At 35.5% G+C, this 24,104-nt stretch overlaps 1 protein-coding gene across 1 annotated transcript in view; it reads left to right on the top strand.

Annotated features, from left to right (window-relative positions):
• LOC105475610 (ETS variant transcription factor 1) overlaps positions 1 to 19,936 on the top strand; it is a 97,737-nt gene extending 77,801 nt beyond the window's left edge. The window contains 5 exon segments of the mRNA XM_071094897.1: positions 589 to 657; positions 2,190 to 2,258; positions 5,316 to 5,485; positions 11,074 to 11,175; positions 17,094 to 19,936. Of these exon segments, the coding sequence (XP_070950998.1) occupies positions 589 to 657; positions 2,190 to 2,258; positions 5,316 to 5,485; positions 11,074 to 11,175; positions 17,094 to 17,315 (632 nt within the window). The 3' untranslated portion in view covers positions 17,316 to 19,936.
• The last annotated feature ends 4,168 nt before the right edge of the window (positions 19,937 to 24,104 follow it).

Raw genomic sequence — 24,104 nt, 5'->3', positions numbered from 1 at the left:
ACTATTTGGTAACCTGAAAGATTAACTATACTGCAACCCTATTATAAATGCAGATATCAGGAAACAGTGTTAACTCTGTTTTTTATATGGTCAAAATTATATGCATCGTAATACTTCATATAAAGAAGGCATAGTATAATAGCATAATAAAACTTTTGATAATACATTTTACAGTATTTTCAACTTGCAAGCTTCTAAATATTTCAAATGTTGCTATATTCATAGAATGCTATGGGATTATGCAAATTTATTTGCTAAATGTCCTGGGGCATATTTAAAACTTGTGACCCTGTTTCAAGGACACCATCACATTCATGTGGGTTGCTGTTTGAGCTGGTCTTTAGCAAGGTTTATTTGGGTAAAACTTTGAATTCACCTTCCTGTTCAAGAGAATCAGCATTCACCAAGATATATACTCTTCATTCTTTCATGTGTGGGCCCTGCGTGAAATGTTGATTATATGTTGACATGTTCGCCACATGGGAACCTGTGTCCGTTTCTGTAACTTTTCTGTCTGCACCCTGTCCATTGATAACCGCAGCGTTTCAGCTCCAGACTCTTTTTGACCAATGTTGTTTCCTCTTTCAGAAGTGCCTAGCTGCCACTCCATTTATATGAGGCAAGAAGGCTTCCTGGCTCATCCCAGCAGAACAGAAGTTAAGTTATCCACCATTGAAATTCCGTGTAAATACCATTCAGAATAATCAGACATCCCAAATATGACGTCATTTAATTAATCATTATATTATTTGGGAAAAATCATTTACGTTCCCTAAGCAATTGTTTTAAGACTATTTCCAAAGTAAAAAGAAGATGTTTCAAGTAGTGCTATCTTGTATTGGGTTGTTAACATGAGTCATATGCATAGAAACAACTGAAAAGTGGATTTCTGTGTTCTTTTTTGCCAACAATCACATCCTTTTAAAATAGAACATATGCTTTATAGATTAGCCCCCTTTACTACTACTGAAATGTATCTTAGAGGAATATTTGGTTTTGCTTTTACAGACCTAGTCATAGTTTTGGAGTAAAATACCACTGATTTAAAGATTTTCACCTTTAAATGTTCTGGATTTTATATTTTTGGACAAATAATTTATATGAATGAGATTTCAGATAGGAGGCCTAGGGAAGGAGTTTTCTCATAGACAGGCTTGTGATAACCGTGGTAGGAAAGCTTTGCCTCTAAAGGACTTTGATACTTAAAAAGTAATGGTAAAAATGATTTCGTCTGGATATAATCCTCACTAAAGGATTTCTGAAATATGTGCATGGTTCCTAACCTAGACACTCTACGTCTCTTTAGTAGGATTGACTTGGATGCATCCTTTTAGGCTAGGTCTAATATTGGTTATTTGTATAAATGATATTAGTAGAATTTTAAAGGGTAGTATGAGATGGTAAATGTAAAATATCTGAAATTAAAAGTTTTGCACAAATGCAATGTAATTATCGTTGCTTCTGTTTGTTAGTATTATATACCCACCATAAAGACCAATAAATTTGAGAAATAAAAGTAAACTCTATGAAATTTATTCCTGGTAATTACAGATAGCAACAACGAAAGTTCACAGTGAAGGATATTTGAGAGAGGAAATTATTATGAAAAGCTGTTTATTTATTTTGCATTTTTTTCTGTGGACTTATGTTACAGAAAAAAAAAAAAGGAAACTTTTCTTTCCTCTTATCTTGCTAATTGAGTACAGGAAGGTTAACCCACCTAAATATTTTACAAGAGAGTAAGGGGATAAAATAAATCTGTCTCAGAGCATCAGACTAATAATATAATGTGAATACCAGTAATTCACCTTGCTTTTCACTTTTTCATTGAACAATAAAATTTAGATGAATCTGAAAAAGGAGACAATGCATGATAAATCCTTGCCAATGTTTAGGTGAGCTCTGCCTTGAGTTAGCAATATAAATAACTAACTTTTATATTTCACTGTGTACTAGGCATCACTCTAAACTACAGCAGCCCTATAACATGGTAGGCGGTGTTACTGTCATCCCATTTAGTAGAAGACAAAACTGAGGCACAGAGGTTAAAATGTGTGTCCAGAGTCAAGGAATTGAAAGGTGGTGGCAGAGTCATTTTCTATCACAATTTTTATTTTAAATGGTTGTATTTTAAGTGTTTGTGGGCTTCATTTCTGTCATGAATAAATGTATCCCTTTTTCATCCACAGGCTGTATGTTCGAAAAGGGTCCCAGGCAGTTTTATGATGACACCTGCGTTGTCCCAGAAAAATTCGATGGTAGGTTTTACACTTTGCTTCAAGTTTTGATTTTTTTAAAGATGGAGTGATTACCTTCACTTCTTCTGAAAACAGTGGACATCCCTACTTAAAGATTTCTATGCACATAATTCATCATGCACTTAATTTTAGCTAAAGTTGACCTATTACAATTTATCTCTTTCCTTGCCCCAGTAAGAAGCCGTTTCTTTTGTATTACGGGAGAGTTTCCTTTTGGAGAAATAACCAAAGAGCATCATTCTTGCTGAGCTTTGTGTAGAGTAAGAGGGGGCTTTCCATTGCCCTGCTGAGCACATGCAGCTTGTTATTCGAGATTTATTGAAAGCTGATCCTGTAATTAGCAAAGCAGAGCAGAAAACGTGCTACTGTGGATGTACTGATGACTAATGCAACCTCTCTTCTTTTATTGTTCATGAAAAGATGCATTATGGAACACAGGAACAACATAACTGCCCATTTAGTTAGTGATTGTTAGTCCCTCTTTTTTTTTTTTTTTTTTTTTTCCCGGGGAAGATGTATGTTACTAATGTAGCATGACTTTGTAATTGCTTAAAAGGGAGTTAGGAAAGCATTACCTTTTTAATATCACTTGCTATTGCGATGCAAAGGTCTCAGATGTTAGAAAAGGGTGTCAAACGAAATTGATTTTTTTTTTTGACAAAGGTGACAAAAGTTGGCATCTTGAGGAAGCTTGGGTTAAAAGTAAGCAGTTAATTGGTTTAGTGGATCTTCAGAGTGGTCTTCATATTTCCTGCTTTGATTGTTTGACAGGAAATAAGCAGGGGCCTTCTGATTAGCTGATTGCACAAACTTTGGGGATCTTGGCTATAACGACTTGGGCGCTCTCTGAAGTTTTAAACTGTCATTATTTAAACAGCAAAGTACATGGTCAGATTGCTTTTCAATTTCTAATTAGTTGCTGGAAGACTACCCTATGTTCCCAAGCTTTCTGCTGCCCTTACCCTTCTCAGAAGGGCTGGTAAGTCTAGGGAAGATCTGCTTCTTTATCCACGCTTTAAGTTTCTAAATGCATTCAAGGAAAAAAAAAAAAAAAACCTATAGGCATCACATTTTTGGTTTTATTCCACAATAGATGTTAGTTTTTAAGCTTTGTGTTTCAGAGGGGTGAACTGTACTATTCAGCAACATTAGCAGACCATCAGAATTCTTAAAATACAGCTTTTTCTCTTGAGACAAAGTATAAAGCCTCTTATTCTTGGAATGACCTTCGTTAGTTTCTTCCGTGTTTGGTGAGCTTCATGTTTTCAGAGATCTTGAAAATTAGTAAGGGCATATAAGGAAGAAAAATATCTCAAAATTATGGATAGAATTACAATATAATCTGACAGGCCAAAGTCACACTAATATTTAGGGAACTAGCTGCCTTGATTTTTTATTCCCTTCGACTTTTAAATACTCTTAAATTTTATACTAATAAAACATTTTTTGGAAGATAGTATTTGTCTTGTATTTTATAAGTGATGTAGAACAAGAAGAAAGAAAAATGAGGGGGTTATTTTTTCACTGTGCATGGTCAGTGTGATCAGTCACATTTATAGGCAGAAGCAATATAGAGACTATAAAATTTAACAGTGTTTCACTCTATCTGCATAATTGCTTAGTTACTCCCCCATAAAACAAAAATTGTAAATCTCAGAAGGAAAAACTGAGATAAATAAAACTGTCATTGAAATCAATGTGAAGATACACTTCTATATTATCATGTTAAGAACAAAACAACATAATGATTTTAGCAGCTATTGACTCACACATTTTATATTTTGGTTTAGGTTTTTCAAATGTTGCCCTTTCTATAATTATTTTAAGAGGTATATGTCTCTCTATTGACCATAGGTAAGTTTTAGAAAGTGTGCTATTTGGTGTATTTTATAATTCACACTTAGTATGACTACATAGGCTTAGATATATTTTGTCTGAATTGTTTCTTAGTGGAGAAGAGTAATTTATGCATTAACAGTGATACACTTGCAGGGCCCTAGACACTCAATCCTCAATGTGAGCAGTTCCACATATTTTTGAGACATGTGGCTGCAGATAGAAGTAAATAATCAGAAATCATAAAACTTTGTATTTTTTTTTGTAAAATTAATGTAACTGACCAGATTTATACCAGAAGCATTGCAACACGAACACCTTTATTGCTGTGCTCTATTTAACAGATTTTTACACTAGATATGAATATCAAATAAATGTAACACAAACTTTTTGTGCTTAAAAATACATACTTACAGAAATCTCTCATGCATGCATTTTTAAATTGGACTTTTAGAAAAAAAAATAGCAAGTTAAATTCAAGTGAGTGAAGAACAAACAAGAGATAAAGAAAAATGAGAGAGAATTTCTGTTACCAGTTGAAAAAGTAGTAGCTTTAATAGGAAGGTATATGATGCGGTGAAGGAAGGGTAGTAATAGTAATATGATAATGCAGTATGCCCTGAATTACCCATAAGATTTTCCTTATTTGTGTAAAGTGAAGATTACTTAACTCAGTTTAGGATACTATTAAATTTGCTTTGAAATATTTGCATTAAAATTTTCAATAGTTTGTCATGAGCCGGTCAATAAGTTATTTATAAATTATAGTTTGCAGAATTTAATTTGTATGAATAAAATGTCCAGAGCTTAAGATTGATTATTCCCTTTCCCTCTTCAGTGTTGCTTAGAGCAGTGGATAATAGCATTAACAATAAAAGCAAAGAAGTCTGATTAGATACGATGGTTTTTAAAGAGATCAATTTTAAAAAAAGATAGTTCCACAATATGTTTGTAAGTAAATGATGTGTGTCATTCATATTGACACAGGATTTATTCTGCACCTGTGTTATGTATAGTTATCTGTAAGTTTGTACAGCTTGCTCGTTTATATTCAACCATTTAACCATTTTAAATTCCTTTTCAATGGTAACAATATATTTCATGAAAACCTATAAAGTGGTTGATTGTGGTTTAACCATATTAGTGATTGATTTAAGGTGAATTTTATGTAAAATAGCATAATATTGCTAATAACAGAAACTTAAAAATGTTTTAATTCAGGAGACATCAAACAAGAGCCAGGAATGTATCGGGAAGGACCCACATACCAACGGCGAGGATCACTTCAGCTCTGGCAGTTTTTGGTAGCTCTTCTGGATGACCCTTCAAATTCTCATTTTATTGCCTGGACTGGTCGAGGCATGGAATTTAAACTGATTGAGCCTGAAGAGGTTAGTTTAATAGATTTTAATTAGGGCACTAAGGCATGTTATAACGTAAAGAAACTGACATATTTGATTAATATACCAAAAATGTATTCTTAATCATTTTAAGACTTTAGGGAAACTTTCTGAATTAAAAAGCATGCAAAGATAAAACATGTCTACTTTTAAAATCACCAATATATTGCATGTTCCTTCCAGTTGAATACAATCCTACAAAATTGATGTTGGAGAAAATTAACCAGAGCATCCTTTGCACCTTTATTTAAGAATGTCTGGCTTCAGGGTTTCTCAAAGAGCATCTGAATTAGAGAAAAGAGGCAGGAGGTTTTATGGTCCTTAGGGGAGAGAAACGATGTCTGCAAAAGTCAGCTGGTTGGGGGATGGGCAAATGATTCTTTCAAATTAGCAATCATTATTTGGACAACCTGGATTTTGTCATGAGGGTTGAAGAGGAGCATTTAGAGGCCAAAGTTATGTTCAAAAGAAAATGGAGGAAAAACAGCTGTGACGGATAAAGGGATGTAAGGGCAACAGTGGAAAATTCTCAGCCCTTAAGTGTCTCTTACAAGACACAGGCTTGGTAGAAACATTTTCCTTTGTTAGTGACACTTGTTCCAGGTCAGCTGGACTGGCATACTCCTTTGGAAGGGTGTAATGAAGTTTAAAATGTTGCCATAGCACATAGGAAATTACTAAAATAAGAAGAGCCTGGACAGAGATAATACTGTACGGACAAATGGAAGACACCTTCAACTAACTTCAATTGTCCCCTCCTTCCCACTCCACATGTACAAATGTAGTATTTCCATGAAGAATTTCTCAGTTCAGTTTTTACTCTTCCTAGAACTAGCTTTAGGCTTAAGGCTGTTATTGTTCCTGTAGCATAATTCATCAATAGCATTTTGGACTTCTGATGGAAAGGTAAAGTTAATATCAAGTTGTTGTGTCTTCATTACTAAAGATACTTTCTCTGCTACTATTATAATTAACTTTAGTTTATATCAGCCAAAAAAGCAATGGAAAATTTTAGCTAGCATACCCCTGACTGATTATATTAGGTATTGAATCTAAACACCTCAGTAATATTGAAAAATTCAGTTAGTTTAAAAAAATGTTTGAACCCAAAGTGATTTTCATATACAGTGAACATCCACACCCTTGACTACTGGGTCCATCCATCTTGAATTTTCTGCCTTTATTAAACCATGTATTCAGTTATAATCAGATAATATGCCCTAATTTGATGTCCAGAAGATAAAGTTACATAACGTATTAAAATTTAAGAGATTATCTGACTCAAGAATGTACTGAAAGTATGAAATAAAAGGCACTGGTTAGAACAGTTAAGTCTCCTTCAGTTAAATCTCCTAGCAATACTTTAGTAACACTTGAGGGTTAGTTTTGCGGTATCTCCCTTGCCCCACATCTAGCACGCACACACAGAAGACTCAATGTCAGTATTTCAAAATTCTCATTATCTAGGATGATGTTTGGGTGTTTGAATGCTGTAGTGTGTTTAAAATTAACTTAACTGTCAAAGAAGATTAGTTTTTCATAGATATACTTAAATGATGTAAGTGAAAGAACCACAAAAATGTTAAGCACTAACAAATTGAGACTAGAAGCATTTAACAAAGTAATTTGAAAGCCCTTGCTCATGATGGGAGTGTGTGCTCTTCACCTCATGGAAGATGTTAATAATCACTGCAAGAGTTGGTTCATGCTGGAACTGAGCACATTCAACAGGGATTTGTATCAGTTAAACAGTTATTTCCCTCCACCTGTGATTAAAATAAACTGAGCAGAGGTTTTTATTGTTGTTGTTGTTCTTGCCATATATTTGTAAAGATAGGGAACATTACTGAATTATGCCAGTATTTCTTGATCCACTCAGAAGAAGAAAAATTCTTTTGCAAATGATTAAGCTTTTTATGTAGCAACTGTTGACTTTTATGATGTTCAGATTTGAATAAGTAGGAGATTTGACCAGATGACCATTAAGTTTCATCAAATTCTGAGTTATTATGATTTTTAAATGGAGGGAAGAAGTAGAATTACATCTGTTCCATACAACAGACTGACATTTAGACAACTTTTCTGTAGCAGCCTCACAAAGTTAAAACGAGGCTGGATAATTCAGCGTCAGTAGAGCATTTCCAAATAATAACTAACTCAATGGGAATTGTGCAATAAGCACTGAATGTCTCCTAAGGCTTTTGTTCAAAATGAAACATCCCGTATCTGATTGCTGCATTGCTGACTGTTGCTATTACTTCCATCAGGCAATGACTGTAGGGTCTTGTTTAAATTTCTTCTTTGGAAAGGGTTTGTGAAATTTCTTGTCTGTGTGACCTGTGGTCACCCTGTTCCCTCTACTGCCTAGCAGCTCATTGAGTGCCTGTGTCAGCACAATCCGTGAAAGGTGTCTCTGAAGCCATCTTATTGGAATTACTGATGGGTTCCATTTCTTTATATTTCAACTTGCAGTTTAAAATGATATTGAGTGAGACTCCAGACCTGCACAGATTATCTGCTCAATGTGTTTAGGGTAACTTTAGAAAACACATGATCTTTAAAGTCTCTTTTTCTGAGATATTTGAGATAATGAAATGTTATTTTTGGATGAGTCATGACTCTTAGGGAATTGTTCCAGGAAACAATTTTTTTTTTGAGATGGAATCTCACTCTGTCACCCAGGTTGGAGTGCAGTGTTGCGATCTTGGCTCACTGCAAACTCTGCCTCCTGGGTTCAAGTGATTCTCCTGCATCAGCCTCCCCAGTAGCTGGGACTTCAGGTGCGCACCACCACACCCAGCTAATTTTTGTAGTTTTAGTAGGGACAGGGTTTCACTATGTTGGCCAGGGTGGTCTTGAACTCTTGACCTCAGGTGATCTGCCCACCTCAACCTCCCAGAGTGCTAGGATTACAGGTGTGAGCCACACTGCCTGGCCAGGAAACAATTATTAACATAGTAAGTCATCTATAAGACTCAGTATAAAAGTCTTTTGATGAAATTGAAGCTTGTTGAGCTGGAAGAGTTACCAGGAAGTCTGATAGCCAGGCCCTGATTGTTGTTTTCAGGTTCAATGTTACATATTCGACCATGATATTTTAAAATAAGTTGAATAATGCTTGAACTACTACATTGTCTCATGAAATTTATTTGACAATAAGAGTGAATGCCATTAGTGCTATCATCTTTTTACTCTCTTCGCTAACAACTTGAGTTTTCATTTGAAGGTGTATTATAAGGAAGTCACTGGAAGTTTTCCCACCATTTTTCCCACTCCATGTTGGAAATTATGCCTTGACTTTGAGTGGTGTTGGATATGGTGGCGATTGGTGGGTCATATGTGAAGGCTGAATGAACTTTCTCAGTTGGTGGTTGGTCTACCTGGTCTGGAATTCTTTATGCTGTTAATTTAAAACTTTTGTCTGCATCTCTTAAGCATATTGCTCTCTCCCATTTACCTCGACTTTACTAGGAATATCACATGAAAACAACTCTAAGAATACATTTTATTGTTTTTAAATGTCCATTAATACCCATGATGCTGAGAGTGAACCGGCACGATAAGCATCAAACTCTGTGGTATTTTTGAAAATCATATTTCTCTCCCTAGAGACCTCCACAACATTGTCTTAAAGTTGTGGCGAGTATTTTATTTTCTAGGTGCATCCTGGTGAGTTTCTAGAAAATAATCATTTATGAATGAATAAAGATTCAGAAATTATTGTTTAAGGAGATACTAATACTTTATTTTCACATCCCCTCCAGGTTTGCATGTTGTTCGGCTGCTATGCCTATTAAAAGTTCACTGATGTCCATAGTTAGGTTTTTGAATGAAATATTCTTTAGAAAATGCTTTCATTTCTTATTGCCTTCCCCTCCAAGACCCCCAACCCCTTTTCAATTCACTACTGCTCAGAAGATTTACATTAAAATGAAGTTTATCTTTGGAAAATTAAGATGTACCTGCCACTGTGATTATCTGCTGGGATATATGATGTTGTCCCTGTTACATCACATCTCTCTACTCTTAAAAAAACATACTGATGCATGTCATCAAAGTATTTTATGTCTTCACTCAGAGAATAAAAATTACTGAGAGAGAAGATAGCTAGGATCGGTATTTTTAAAACAAAACAAAAAAAACAGCCCTGGAGAAAGGTTATTACTAATAAAGCGAAGAGAGACAGAATGATCTCTTTGAAAAGCATTCTATTTTAGTATATGTGACATAGCAACAACTTGGAATTTTATGGAAATGAAGGCACTCCCTAGCCCTATTAGATAATGTCCTCTTGCGGTTGCCTAGGTTTGCATGGCAGCTGCAGTTTCTGCTCAGACTAATAAAAAGTGGAAATTAATGAGAGAGTGACTTTAGCTGGGGTAGCAAAAGCAAGCTACACTATTCTGTATACTGCTTTGGCTAGCCTGGGGTGGTGATGAGGTAGGGATATACATACATTGAGGAGAGAGGATTTTTTTAAAACTCTATTGAAGAACTCTTAGATACATTGCTCCTCCAAAGCCACATAATAAAACACTCTGAGATTTTTTACTAAACAACAGAGTAGACATTCTGCTTTAGAGATTTTTGCTTGCAGACTCATATACATGGTGACCTTTTCCACTTCCTTCTTATTTTTAGCATCCAGTTACTGTTCTCTAAATGAATGCTTAATTCATCAGTTTACTATTGCCCACAGTTTTATTCTGCTGCTGCTTTAGGCAATAAAAAGTATTTGTAGTCGGTTTATTAATTTGTATACTGTTTCCTCTGCTACACACATTGTCACTTGTTCACTCTTTCACATAGTATTGAGCAGGGTATCTTTTTTCCTTTGGCTTATCATAACCTCAGTAAAACACCTTTACAAGGAGATCACTAAGCTGCTCTTTATCCATAGTTTTTGTCTGAAAAATCAAGAAGAATAAAACAGACAGTATATCTCAGAATGAAAAACATGCCTTATTTTGGTGAACTGTAACTTGTTCATTCCTGTTGTGAAAACATTTCCTTATTTCCATTTAATTTTGTATCCAAAACAATAGTGACAAATAATTCCATTGTGGTGCTTCAGTAGGATCACTGCACGCCTGGTTTAAAATGCAAACCAGGCCAGGCGCAGTGGCTCACGCCTGTATTGGGAGCCAAGGTGGGTGGATCACCTGAGGTCAGGAGTTCGAGACCAGCCTGGCCAACATGGTGAAACCCCATCTCTACTAAAATTATAAAAATTAGCCGGGCGTGGTGGGGCCCACCTGTAATCTTAGCTGCTCAGAAGGCTGAGGTAGGAGAATTGCTTGAACCCAGGAGGCGGAGGTTGCAGTAAGCCAAGATTTCACCACTGCACTCCCAGTCTGGGTGACAGAGCAAGACTCCATCTCAAAAAAAAAACAAAAAACAAAAAAAACAAAAGCAAACCAGGACACGGGAAATCCAGATTACGATAGCTTTTTCTACTTTGCTTATATCCTTGACTTGGACATTTTTGTGGGTTTGGAAGTAATTAGTTAATTAATTTTTATGAAATATGCTGATAAGTTAATACTTAACACTACAATGTAATTCTGTTTTGGCTGCAGGTGGCCCGACGTTGGGGCATTCAGAAAAACAGGCCAGCTATGAACTATGATAAACTTAGCCGTTCACTCCGCTATTACTATGAGAAAGGAATTATGCAAAAGGTGAGCAGCTAATACAGCATTAAAATTCATTGAAATGTTGCACATTAATCTGCACGTCATACTTTAAACGCCACATATCATTGCATTGCTGAAGCAAGGTTTTCACTCATTTTAACAAATGCTTAGCTCTTGGTTTTGATATTACAAGCCTTTCTATGTATAAATGCATAGACATTGTAGACAAATGTGTAGCAATGTTATATACAAAATAATAGGCTTTCTGGAAGGTCCTACTTTGCTGCACATGGTTAAAAAAGGTTGTTTTAGTGTTAATATCACATCTATCTTCAGAAGTTTTTATTGTGCGTTGTCCACAATTATATAATTTTGAAATGCTTTTGTTTGTAGCAATAAAGAGTCTTAGAATAAATTTGTACTTTTTTCCTGTTTTGATTCTTAAAACAGACATTTCTTTTTCTCATTTGTAAAAACATTTTTTTTTCCTTGCCTCAAATCTTGCTTAGTTTTATCATCTGATAGTTTGACATCCTAAACCATTCATTAAAAAGTGAATATTTGATCTTATTTGGTTGGTGGAAGTTCAATATATTTTATTTCAAATGAGCTTCCCACAATATTTGGAAGTAGTTTTTTGTTTGTTTGTTTGTTTGTTTTGAGACAGATTCTAGCTCTGTTGTCTATGTTGGAGTGCAGTGGCGTAATCTTGGTTCACTGCAACCTCTGTCTCCCACGTTCAAGCAATTCTCCTGCCTCAGCCTCCTGAGTTGCTAGGACTACAGACGCGCACCACCACGCCCAGCTCATTTTTTTTCTTTTTAGTAGAGATGGCGTTTCGCCATATTGGCCAGGCTGGGCTTGAACTCCTGACCTCAGGTGATCTGCCTGCCTTGGCCTCCAAGGGGCTAGGATTACAAGCATGAGCCAATGCACGCGGCCAAAAGTAACTTTTTAAAAAAGAGTAGAGATAAAACAAGTGAATTACATTCAAAGTATAAAATTTTTGAAGAAAGGAATAAATAAATGAATGAAGATAAAACATGGATATTTGTTTTTATTACACCCTTTCGCTTTGCATGTGTACAGAAATCTAATTGCTTTGACTATGAACCAAGTTTATGATTTACCTATTGTGAATGTTATAGTTTTATTTTGTATTGTTTGTTTATTTTAGGGTTTGTAAACATAGTTACATGTTATAGATTGTGGCATTTTTTTTTTTTTTTTTTTTTGAGACGGAGTCTCACGCTGTTGCCCAGGCTGGAGTGCAGTGGCGCGATCTCGGCTCACTGCAAGCTCCGCCTCCCGGGTTCCCGCCATTCTCCTGCCTCAGCCTCCTGAGTAGCTGGGACTACAGGCGCCCGCCACCGCGCCCGGCTAATTTTTTGTATTTTTAGTAGAGACAGGGTTTCACTGTGGTCTCGATCTCCTGACCTTGTGATCCGCCCGCCTCGGCCTCCCAAAGTGCTGGGATTACAGGCTTGAGCCACCGCGCCCGGCCGATTGTGGCATATTTTTATGTCACCATAGTTATACCGAGAAAAACTAGACCAGTTGCTACATGAAGCTTATTAGAGCAGCGAAAAATAGCACTGTTGACTTTCCTCGAACATTGTCTATTAACAAGAGGCTTATTACCTTAATGCTGTAGAATTTGCTGGCTCAGATGTTAGAACTTCCATGATCCTTAAAAGAAAAGGCTGACTTCCAGTTTTAGTTGCTTCCTGTTTTCTGAATCATGCCTTCAAAATGTGTAACTGTTCACTACCTGCTCCTCCTGTCTTTCTCATCTCAACCTTGGGGTCATTTCTAATTCCTCCCTTTCTCTCAACTACTTTTTTGTAGTCAGATCCTTCAAATACGTTCCATTCCTTTTTTTTCACCACCATCCTCCTAATGCAGGGGCACATCACCTGGGCTGTCACAGATGGTGCTCAGCAGTGTCCCTGGGCAGTACTGCACAATAGTAACAGATAAGGCCGTCAGGAATTAGGTTTGAATGCTAGCCTCTCACCAGATTACATTCTTGAACAGATTATTTTCCTAGTAAATGGTGATATTCTTACCTCATTAAAGTTGCTGTGATTACTAAATGAAATAATGTACTTGAGATACTTTACATTGTAACTGGCACAGTAAGAGTCTCCAATAAAGGGGAGCTTCAGTGCATCTCATCTCCTGAAGTCAGTGTAAACCAAGGCATATTTGGTGTATCTCTCTTGACCATCAAGTCTCTTATTAAAGGGAGCATTTGCAGAGAACTAAAAATTATTATGAGACCCCTAATTACACCTCAGCTTTTACATACAGTGGTAGACAGGGTATGTCTATGCTGTCATGCCTGGTCTTAAATATTCTCAAATGTGTTCAGACGTGTTACTAGTATCACCACTTCCACATTCCTCTTTATTCATCCTTGTACCCCATATCACATTTATGTGTGTTTTCTTTTAATAATAAAGCAAAATGCTATCAAATAATGGTGGCATAGATACTGAATGATGGATTAAAGTGTTGTTGCTCCTCACGTTTTTCCCCATTAGGCTGTAACTGTCAGAGGAAACTATTTACAACTCATTAATCAGCAAATATAGTAAAGTGCAATGTGATAGACCTTTTGGGGTGTCACTGTATAATGTAAGAAAGGGCAAGCTGTTGGCCGGGCGTGGTGGCTCACGCCTGTAATCCCAGCACTTTGAGAGGCTGAGGTAGGCAGATCACAAGGTCAGGAGATCGAGAGCATCCTGGCTAACACGGTGAAACCCCGTCTCTACCAAAAAATACAAAAAATTAGCCGGGCGTGGTGGCGGGTGCCTGTAGTCCCATACTTGGGAGGCTGAGGCAGGAGAATGGCATGAATCCGGGAGGCGGAGCTTGCAGTGAGCCAAGATCATGCCAGTGCACTCCAGCCTGGACAACAGAATGAAGACTTTGTTTCAAAAAAAAGAAAAAGAAAGAAAGACAGAAAGAAAGAAAGGGCAAGCTGTTTAATGGACATGCAATAGTTCAAGTCTACAGAACTTGTAACTAGCATAACAATCAAGGCCCCTTACAATTTTTATGACTATATTTACCCTTCTCATTCACATTCTTCTTACTGTTTCTTGCCACACACCGACTCCCCCAATGCATTACTCACATTCTTTATTTTTAAAATTATATTTATTTACTTATTTAGAGAAGGAATCTCGCTATGTTGCCCAGGCTGACTCTGAACTCCTGGGCTCCAGCAATCCTCTTGCGTCAGCCTCCTAAGTAGCTGGAATTACAGGTTTTCTTCACTGCACCCAGCTAATCACATTCTCACATGTGTACCATTCTGATGTTCAAGTAAATTCTAGTAGAGTCATTCAGAGGAAAACTATGCTGTTCTTTTTTAAATAGCAAAAACTATGATGTTGAATTATGTATTTTAACAAGTAGGAGAAAATATTTATATGACCATATTTGTTCATTAACGTAAAACTTTGTGGGCATATGTGGTGTATGTGACATAAAAAATTAGAAGATTCGAGAAAAAAAGAACTTACATCTAAACATGTTTAAAAAATTGACAACTGGTAATTAATTTTAGTAATTATGGAAGAAGTAAGAAACAATGGAATAGTGTATATTTACCTTATAGACAATGCCTATGTGTACTTCTATTTCAAAATTTGGAAATGCCTAGAACAATATATACCAATATGTTAATGGTGATTATATTCTGGATGATATAATTATAGACCCTTTGTTTTAACTTAATTGTTAATTTCTAATTTATCCTTCAGTATCCGCATGTTACTTCTGAAATTTTATGAGATAAAACATAATTTAAATATCCAGCCATTGAAAGCACAGCTCTAAAGCTATCTCCTTGTTTACTTTTGATTTATCTCCCTGGAAAAATTTCCGTTTTTTCTGTCTGTCTCAGTGTTGCAGTTTGGCTATACTTAATGTACAGCATTTTCCATGTTAGTATAGTATTACTAATAATGGAAGACATCATTTCCCTTGGTTGGTTATCATCCCTTGTTCCAGACTCAGTAGCATTTAATATAGTCCAGCAAATGAAGTAGTAGCCCTAAAAATGTTTATTCAAAAGGAATACAGAAGGAAGCAGTGAGGAAAGGCAGAGTCTTTAAGAGATTGTATAAGCTTGATTGCATGTTACACATTTTAATTCATTTATTACATAATTTCTAAGTATAGCCAATAGCAACCCATCAAAGGAAGTCCAGTACTTAAAGCAAATGTCTCTTCCTCCACAACCCCAAACAAAACAAAGCATGTTATAAAACACTCAGAGGTATGCAGGCCATTTATTTTATTTTATTTTTTCTCCATATACTTTGAACAAATAAAAAATAAAGGAAAACTAGGATTTATTATCTCAGCTTTGTTCCTGATAGTGCCTATTTTTATGTTTATGGTCATTTCATCACTTCACCTTTAAGATCTTAATTTTCTTTGTATGAAGGACTAAAGTAAATAAATGTATGCCAGACTCCTCTGTTTATGCCACAGTGCTCTGTGCTGCAGACTTCCATCCCAACCTCGCAACGGGCTTTCTAAGGCGCCATTCCTGTCTCCATTTCACGGAAAAAGCCCCTGAGAGGTAGTCTAAGAAACAGGTCCAAATTCATAAAAACTACTAACTGTTCTTTCTTTCAAACCTAGGAACATTCAGATTGTTTGAATTCTCTAAAGTGATTCCTCTTACTTAAATTTAGGGCAAAAGAAAAAAAAAAGTTCTACATTTGAATTCAGAGCAGCAGTGTTCGTTGGCAACTGTTCCTTTTCCCCCAAAGATACAGCGATACTTTATAACCCAGGAACACACTGTTGCCCCACATCAAAAATCAACTAGCAAATGCCTTTGTTGATGTACAGGGACATGGAGGTATCGTGTCACCTTCAGCTTTCTAAAATGTCATACTTCTACACACCCATACAAAGTGACTATCAAAGTTAATACAAAGAACTGTATTCATCCACCCACCCGCCCTGGGTTTTGAGAGCATCTCAGCATTGTCTATTAACAAGAGGCGTATTCATCTCACTCAGTTGTTTATAATTTTCTAGGAAAGCATTACTCTTCAGAATTTAAGTTTGGGGTATGTCATACCCTATAAATTATGCTACTACTTTATTCCAGGCAGTTGTCACATTTCTTTTTCTCATTTCCTCCCTAGGCATTGTGTATTTTAAATTCCTTTCACTTTTTTACACCTCTTACTTCAATTTGACACTTTACACACATCCTTAACTCTGTCTAATGCATCTTGCCTTCATTTTTAAAAGTGATGTACCCAGGATACTGTCCTTTTGATCCATCTTTCATTTAAATGAGGCTATGTATCCTTCCTTCCTTTTCTTTCTTTCTTTTTCTTTTCTTTTTTTTTTCCTTTGTGAAAACACATAGTGCCCAAAAAAGAAAAAAAGAAAAGAATCAGTTTACTCTGTGAATCAGTGAATTACTACTCTAGTCTTACTGGGAATAAAGCACATTTTTCTTTTAAATTTTGAATCTAGTTTCTATACCATTTCAGATATGTAATATTAAAAGGGAGATTATACCTTAAAAGTACAGATTTGTAGATACTCCCTTTCAAAATGCAGAAAAAAACTTTCAATATGAAATGCCTGCATAAAATAATGACTTTTTTCAAAACAACAATGTAAGTTTACCTCTATATTAAAACAAGCAAATTCCTGTGCTTTCTAGCTTTATCTGGAATTAACTATTATGATTCAAGGTCAACATTTTGCATTTCCCTTGACTGAACTGTAGTTTATTCCACAAAGTAGAGACTTTTTTTTTTTTTGGATGTGTATTTGCTATTAGTTGTTTGCTTTTTGGGGGCCAGAGTTACCCATCCTTTCTGGTATATTAAACCACGTTTTTGCTTTTTACCTTCCCTGTCCTTCCCCATCTGGCGATGGTGAGGATGGGTTTTTCTCTTCCATGTTATCATCAGGTGGCTGGAGAGAGATATGTCTACAAATTTGTGTGTGACCCAGAAGCCCTTTTCTCCATGGCCTTTCCAGATAACCAGCGCCCACTGCTGAAGACAGACATGGAACGTCACATCAACGAGGAGGACACAGTGCCTCTCTCTCACTTTGATGAGAGCATGGCCTACATGCCGGAAGGGGGCTGCTGCAACCCCCATCCCTACAACGAAGGCTACGTGTATTAACACAAGTGACAGTCAAGCAGGGCGTTTTTGCGCTTTTCCTTTTTTCTGCAAGATACAGAGAATCGCGGAATCTTTGTTTTATTTCTGTTGTTTGTATTTTATTTTTTAATAATAATACACAAAAAGGGGCTTTTCCTGTTGCATTATTCTATGGTCTGCCATGGACTGTGCACTTTATTTGAGGGTGGGTGGGAGTAATCTAAACATTTATTCTGTGTAACAGGAAGCTAATGGGTGAATGGGCAGAGGGATTTGGGGATTACTTTTTACTTAGGCTTGGGATGGGGTCCTACAAGTTTTGAGTATGATGAAACTATATCATGTCTATTTGATTTCATAACAACATAAGATAATGTTTATTTTCTCTGGGTGTCTATGATACAGTTAATTTCACGTTGTGTAAATATCCACTTGGAGACTATTTGCCTTGGGCATTTTCCCCTATCATTTATGAGTCTCTGCAGGTGTACAAAAAAAACCCAATCTACTGTAAATGGCAGTTTAATTGTTAGAAATGACTGTTTTTTGCACCTCTTGTAAAAAGGTATTTAGCGATCGCATTTGCTGTTTGTTGTTTTGTTTTGCTTTATATATGACTTGCAGAGGATAACCATAAAATGGGTAATTCTCTCTGAAGTTGAATAATCACCATGACTGTAAATGAGGGGCACAATTTTGGACTCTGGCTCCAAACTGAGTCATAGGCCAGTAGCATTATGTGTATCTGGTGCCACCTTGCTGTTTAGATACAAATCATACTGTCTTTTAAATATTTTGAAGCCCATTTCAGTTAAATAATGACATGTCATGGTCCTTTGGAACCTTCATTTAAATGTTAAATCTGGAATCAAAATGAAGCAAAAAATATCTGTCTCCTTTTCACTTTTTTCAGTACATAAATACATTATTTAATCGATAAGAATTAACTGTACTAAATCACATATTATGCTGTTCTAGTTACAGCAAGCACTCTTTAAGAAAAATATCCAATACACTAAATAGGTACTATAGTAATTTTTAGACATGGTACCCATTGATATGCATTTAAACCTTTTACTGCTGTGTTATGTTGATAACATATATAAATATTAGATAATGCTAATGCTTCTGCTGCTGTCTTTTCTGTAGTATTCTCTTTCATGCTGAATTTACTATGACCATTTATAAGCAGTGCAGTTAACTACAGATAGCATTTCAGGACAAAATAGATGACTCAAACCATTTATTGCTTAAAAAATAGCTTACGCCATGCTATGCTATAAGCAGCTTTTATGCACATTGACAAATGAAGAGTAAGCTTCAGCTTGCTAAGGGAAACTGTGGAACCTTTTGTAACTTTTGGTGATATGGAAAATTATTTACAAACTGTCAAAGAATATGAGGAAGTTGCTGTATGACATAGTGCTGGCACTGATAGTATCCATCATCTCTTTTTGGACACTTCTGTGAATGTGATTGGATTGTTTGAAAGAAGATTTAAAGATTTAAAGTTTCAAAGTTTTTTGTTTTGTTTTTGTTTTGCATTTGGAGAAAATATTGAAAGCAGGGTATGTTGTTTCATTCACCTTGAAAGAAACATGAGTCAATGGGGGTATAGGATCTCTGAAGAGCTTTCTAAAATATTCAAGCAAGGGACATGAATTTTGTTCCGTCTATCAATAATATCCCAGAAGAACAACCTTTTTAACGAGTCTATAGCAAAATGCAAAAAAAAAAAAAAAAAAAAAAAAAAAAGTTATAAACACAAAGTCAAAATAAACCTATTATAAAAGCATTTCATGATAAGCATGGAAAAGATTGTTTAAAGATGATCCCCCCAGCTCTCCATTTTCCAAAACTACACAGATCACAGCTCATTTCTCTAAATGGAGCAGTTATCGAGAAACCCAAACACCAAAATTGCTACTCTTCACATTTAATCCTACAAAAAAATACTCCAATTTCAAAATACGTATGTAACCTGAGATTTCAGTGATTGTTGTTCATATACATCATGTATTATTTTGGCCCATTATGGGCCTAAAAAAGAAAACTATGCCTTAAAAATCAGAACCTTTTCCCCCCACTATGCTTATGTGGCCATCTACAGCACTTAGAATAAAAACAGATGTTAAAATATTCAGTGAAAGTTTTATTGGAAAGAGAATTGAGATATATAATTGAGATTTGGTGAAATTGAAGGAGAAAATGTAAGTGAGTCTTTAAAATATATTCTGAATGAAAACTGTATTGAGGATTCATTTTTGTTCTTTTGTTTTTTTTCCTTTTCCCTTTTCTCCTTTTTCTTCTTTTTAATAGTCTAGTTTTAGTCAGTCAGTGAGGAAGAATTGGGCCATGCGTTATCACAAGAGATCAATGGCAGAAATGGTATTAATTATATAATATTTAAGGACAAACTGTATGTTTTGCTATTTAAGGTTGTGACTCACTGAACTAAATACATAATTGACCAACATTAAGTGTATTTCCAATACAGAAGGGTTGAAAATATTACATTATAAACTCTTTTGGAAAATGTATCTAAAATTTTTTAAGTTCTGTTTTTATTCCACTTTTTGGTTGTGTTTTTATGTTTTTATTTTCAGGTAGATTAATAAATCTGGCAGCTGATTTCTGCAAGATTCTTGTGTTTTGAATTTCTCTTTGAATTGGCTACTCAAACATAGAAATCATTCATTAATGATGTAATGTCTTCTCTCAGCTTTTATCTTCACTGCTGTTTGCTGTCTCTTGATGATGACCTGCTAATACCCAATAGATTAATTGCAACGAACACTTTTATATATCAAATAACTAAGGAAAAATAATTTTTCTTAAGTCCATGAAAAGTGTTTCAAAATAAAAATCCACAAGGCTGACAGTGCAGAACATTTTTCTCAAATCACAGAAGGATCTTGGAGGTTTAGTTTCCTGTAGATGCTGTAACCAATCACCAAAACTTCAGTAATTTACACAAATTTATCTTATAGTTCTGGAGGCAGAAGTTCAAAAGAAGCCTTAAGAGACTAAAACCAAGATGTCCTTGGGTCTGGTTCCTTCCGGAGGCTCCAGGGGAGATTCTTCCAGCTTTCACTTCTAAAGTCTGCTGGCATTCCTTGGCTCCTGGCTACATCACTTCAATCTCTGCTTCCATGGTCACATACTCTTCTGCTACACTCAAATTTCCTTCCTGCCTCTTATAAGGACGCTTGTGATTACATTTAGGGGATGCTCAGATAACCCAGGGCAATCTCCCCATCTCAAGATCCTTAACTTAATGATGTGTGCCAAGTCTCTTTGGCTAGATAATTATTCACAGGTCCCAGGGATTAGGACACGGATATAAGGGGTGGGGGCAGGGCTGTTATTCAGAACACCACATGGAGGAAGACTGTGTAGCAAAGATTCTAACTGATTTACTCAGGAACAATAGAGTTCTGCTGAGGCAGCTAGGATTTGAAAGTACTACAGTTCGTTTTTATTTACTACTGGGATATTTTCCCCTTATTCTGCATAAATAATTTTGAAAGTTTGCTATATTAAAGTTCATCTATTCCACTAAAATGTCTGGTAATCACATCAAGCCTTTAGATTATTCAAATCCTTCCCCAGCCCCCGGGAAAATACTATGTCATGAGAGAGAAAAACAGAAGGTATGATAATAACAGTAATAACAGTTTTTATTTTTCTAATCCAGATTTTATTTTTTAATACATTTCTTTTGGTGGTGTTAATATGAGTTACTATGTGATCTTATTATTTGCTAGTTGATTATTACTTATTAGGTAAGAACAATGTGTAAAATATGTCCATTACTCAAAAGAACAATTGTAAAAATGAGTCAACTTGTCTTTATATAACCAGGAAAGAAATATATTGCCAGAAGTTACAGAATTTTGCCAGATCATAGGGATTTCTAAAATGAGCCACTTTGTCTATCATGCAACCTTTTCAGAGCTTATAATGAGAAAACATTACAGAGGAGAAGGTCATTTGGATGTTTATTACTTGGAATCTTAGAAAACAAAAATTAAAATTTAAAAATAAGAAGTGAGTAAGCTGTTTTCCAGTTGCTTTTTGGTATGGAGAAGAGAGGAAATAGAGTTACAAAAAAAATACAAATTGGGTAAAAGTGATGGTGGAAAAAATATAAAGAAGGCAAATGTACGTATTAAGCAATTCTACTAAGAATTGCAAAAACCAACTTTCAAAAAGATGGTAATATTTGGACATGATAGTAGAAAATTTAACTCAGTTGATTCAGAGCTCAACTAGTACTTTTAGGACTTCTTTTTTTAATACATGAGACTCACTTTGACATACTTAAAAAAAATAAGCAGTTTGTGGAAAGTATAGTTTAAGATGAGAATTTGATTAGACTAGTGGATATCTTTACAGAAATATTAATGATTTTAGAATTTTCAATTAAAAGTGTATATACCGTAGCTATTGTTTATGGATTCATATGTAAGGTAGGGCCTTTTTTGCATATAGACTCCAATATTCTTATTTACTTTCATTCTAAAATTATATTTATGCTTCTATGGGGACAAACATTTTTAATTCATTTGGTTGTATTAAAATTATACTTATGGTTTGAGAAAACATGCTATGAAAATCGTGATTATAGCAAATTAAATATGCTCAAAATTTAAATCTAAAATAAAAGCCCAGAAACTGAAAATATTGGACTGTCGTGATCACTCTGAAAGGTAGCACATCTAAAACTGATAAATGTCATCTAAATTTTTGACTGCCTCCTAATCATCTTGTCATTTTTAATAGTTTATGACCACGGCACTCAAGTAATGTCTTTGTACTACTTTTCCATATATTATTCTCTTTTTAGATAATTTAGGTACCAGGACACCTGATAAATCCTTTTTCAGTTCTATGTTCTAATATCTTTAAATACCTTGTTTCACATAAATCCTTCAATAAATATATCATGGAGAAATTTGGGGAAGGGAACTAACTAAAGTTTTTCAGTGACTCCCACATGCCAGGCAGCACAGATAAGTGACTTATGTTACTGCCTCCAAATTGCTTGGTTTTGTCTGATAAGAAACTGAAGCCAATGGCAAAACCAGATTGTCTTTGTGTCAAGATGTCGTGGTCACAGGCAAATCATGAACTCTACCTTTTTTGTGGAACTTGGACCTAGCTGCTTTTCTGATTTAATTTCTAATGACAAAAATATCTATAATAATAACACATTCTGCTGAAACATGGTGTTAATTTTTTTTAATCATTTTTGAATAGTCCTTGTAGAAAAATCTAAAAAGAAATCAAGCACTATGTAAATAACAACAACAATAAACTGAGTTTTTTTTAAGTGTCTTTAAGCATTTAGAAACCAAACTGATTGAAGTACCTCTTTGTTTCTTTCTATTGGAGATTGGTACAGCTTAATGAAGAAATAGAAATACTAATCAAACTCTTCAGAAAGTTATATACACTATCCCCATGATTTACATAATTAGACAGGACTTCCGAAAGTAATAGAATTTTCAGAAAACTTTTAAAGCATGGAAGATTCAAGTCAAATGATTCAGAAAAAGCCAAAAAATGGTTTTTAAAATAGAAAGTAAGACTAGAGGCAGGGCACGGTGGCTCACTCCTGTAATCCCAGCACTTTGGGAGGCCGAGGCAGGCAGATCACGAGGTCAGGAGATCGAGACCTTCTTGGCTAACACGCTGAAATCCCATCTCTACTAAAAATACAAAAAATTAGCCGGGCGTGGTGATGGGCACCTGTAGTCCCAGCTACTCAGGAGGCTGAGGCAGGAGAATGGTGTGAACCTGGGAGGAGGAGCTTGCAGTGAGCTGAGATGGTGCCACTGCACTCCAGCCTGGGCGACAGGGTGAGACTCTGTCTCAAGAAAAAAAAAAAAAAAAAAAAAAGAAAGAAAGACTAGAAACATAAATTATTGTATGAAAGAATATTAATTGTTTTAAATGATATATTTCTGCAAAGGGGACTATGGCATTCTTGTACACATTTAGGTAACATTAAAATTATTTGTCTTATAGAAAGTTTAATGTGGGAATTTAATTGGCAAGGTTGGTGGGAAGAAAAAAATTAAGATTACACACGTGACATTACTTTTTTTATTTTTATTTTTCTGTGAGACAGGATCTCGCTCCATCACCCAGGCTGGAGTTTCATGCGAACACGGCTCACTGCAGCCTTGACCTCCTCCCAGGCTCAAGTGATCCTCCCACCCCAGCCTCCCATGTAGCTGGGACCACAGGTGTGCACCACTATTCCCAGCTAATGTCTGTATTTGTTACAGAGGTGAGGTCTCACAATTTTTTTTGGTCATTTTTTGTTTTAGTTTTTGTTTTTTTGTAAAGATGGGGTCTCCCCATGTTCTTATGTTGCCCAGGCTGGTCTTGAACTCCTGGACTCAAGTAATCCTCCTGACTTGGCCTCCCAAAGTGCTGGGATTACAGGTGTGAGCCACCATGCCTGGTCATTACTTTTTAAACTGCAAAATACTACTCTACTTTCAATGACCCCAGAAATATTTTTCTTTATTCTTAAAAATGTTTGCAAACATTACATTCTTTAAACAAATATTTTTATACTTTTAAAAAAATGTGGTAAAATGTATATGAAATACTAATCATTTTAACCGTATTTTAGTATACAATTCAGTGGCATTAATTACATTCACACCGTTGTGTAATCATCACCATTATCTATTTCTAAAGTGCTTAGATTTTTTTATTCATAAAGTATTATTAAAAATGGTCAAGGAGACCAGATACAGTGGCTCACGCTTGTAATCCCAGCAATTTGGGAGG

This window comes from Macaca nemestrina, chromosome 4 (genome assembly GCF_043159975.1).
Source record: "Macaca nemestrina isolate mMacNem1 chromosome 4, mMacNem.hap1, whole genome shotgun sequence".
In the NCBI taxonomy this organism is placed as follows: domain Eukaryota; kingdom Metazoa; phylum Chordata; class Mammalia; order Primates; family Cercopithecidae; genus Macaca; species Macaca nemestrina.
The sequence above is the reverse complement of the archived record's forward strand: the minus strand, read 5'-3'. Positions and strand labels throughout refer to the sequence as shown.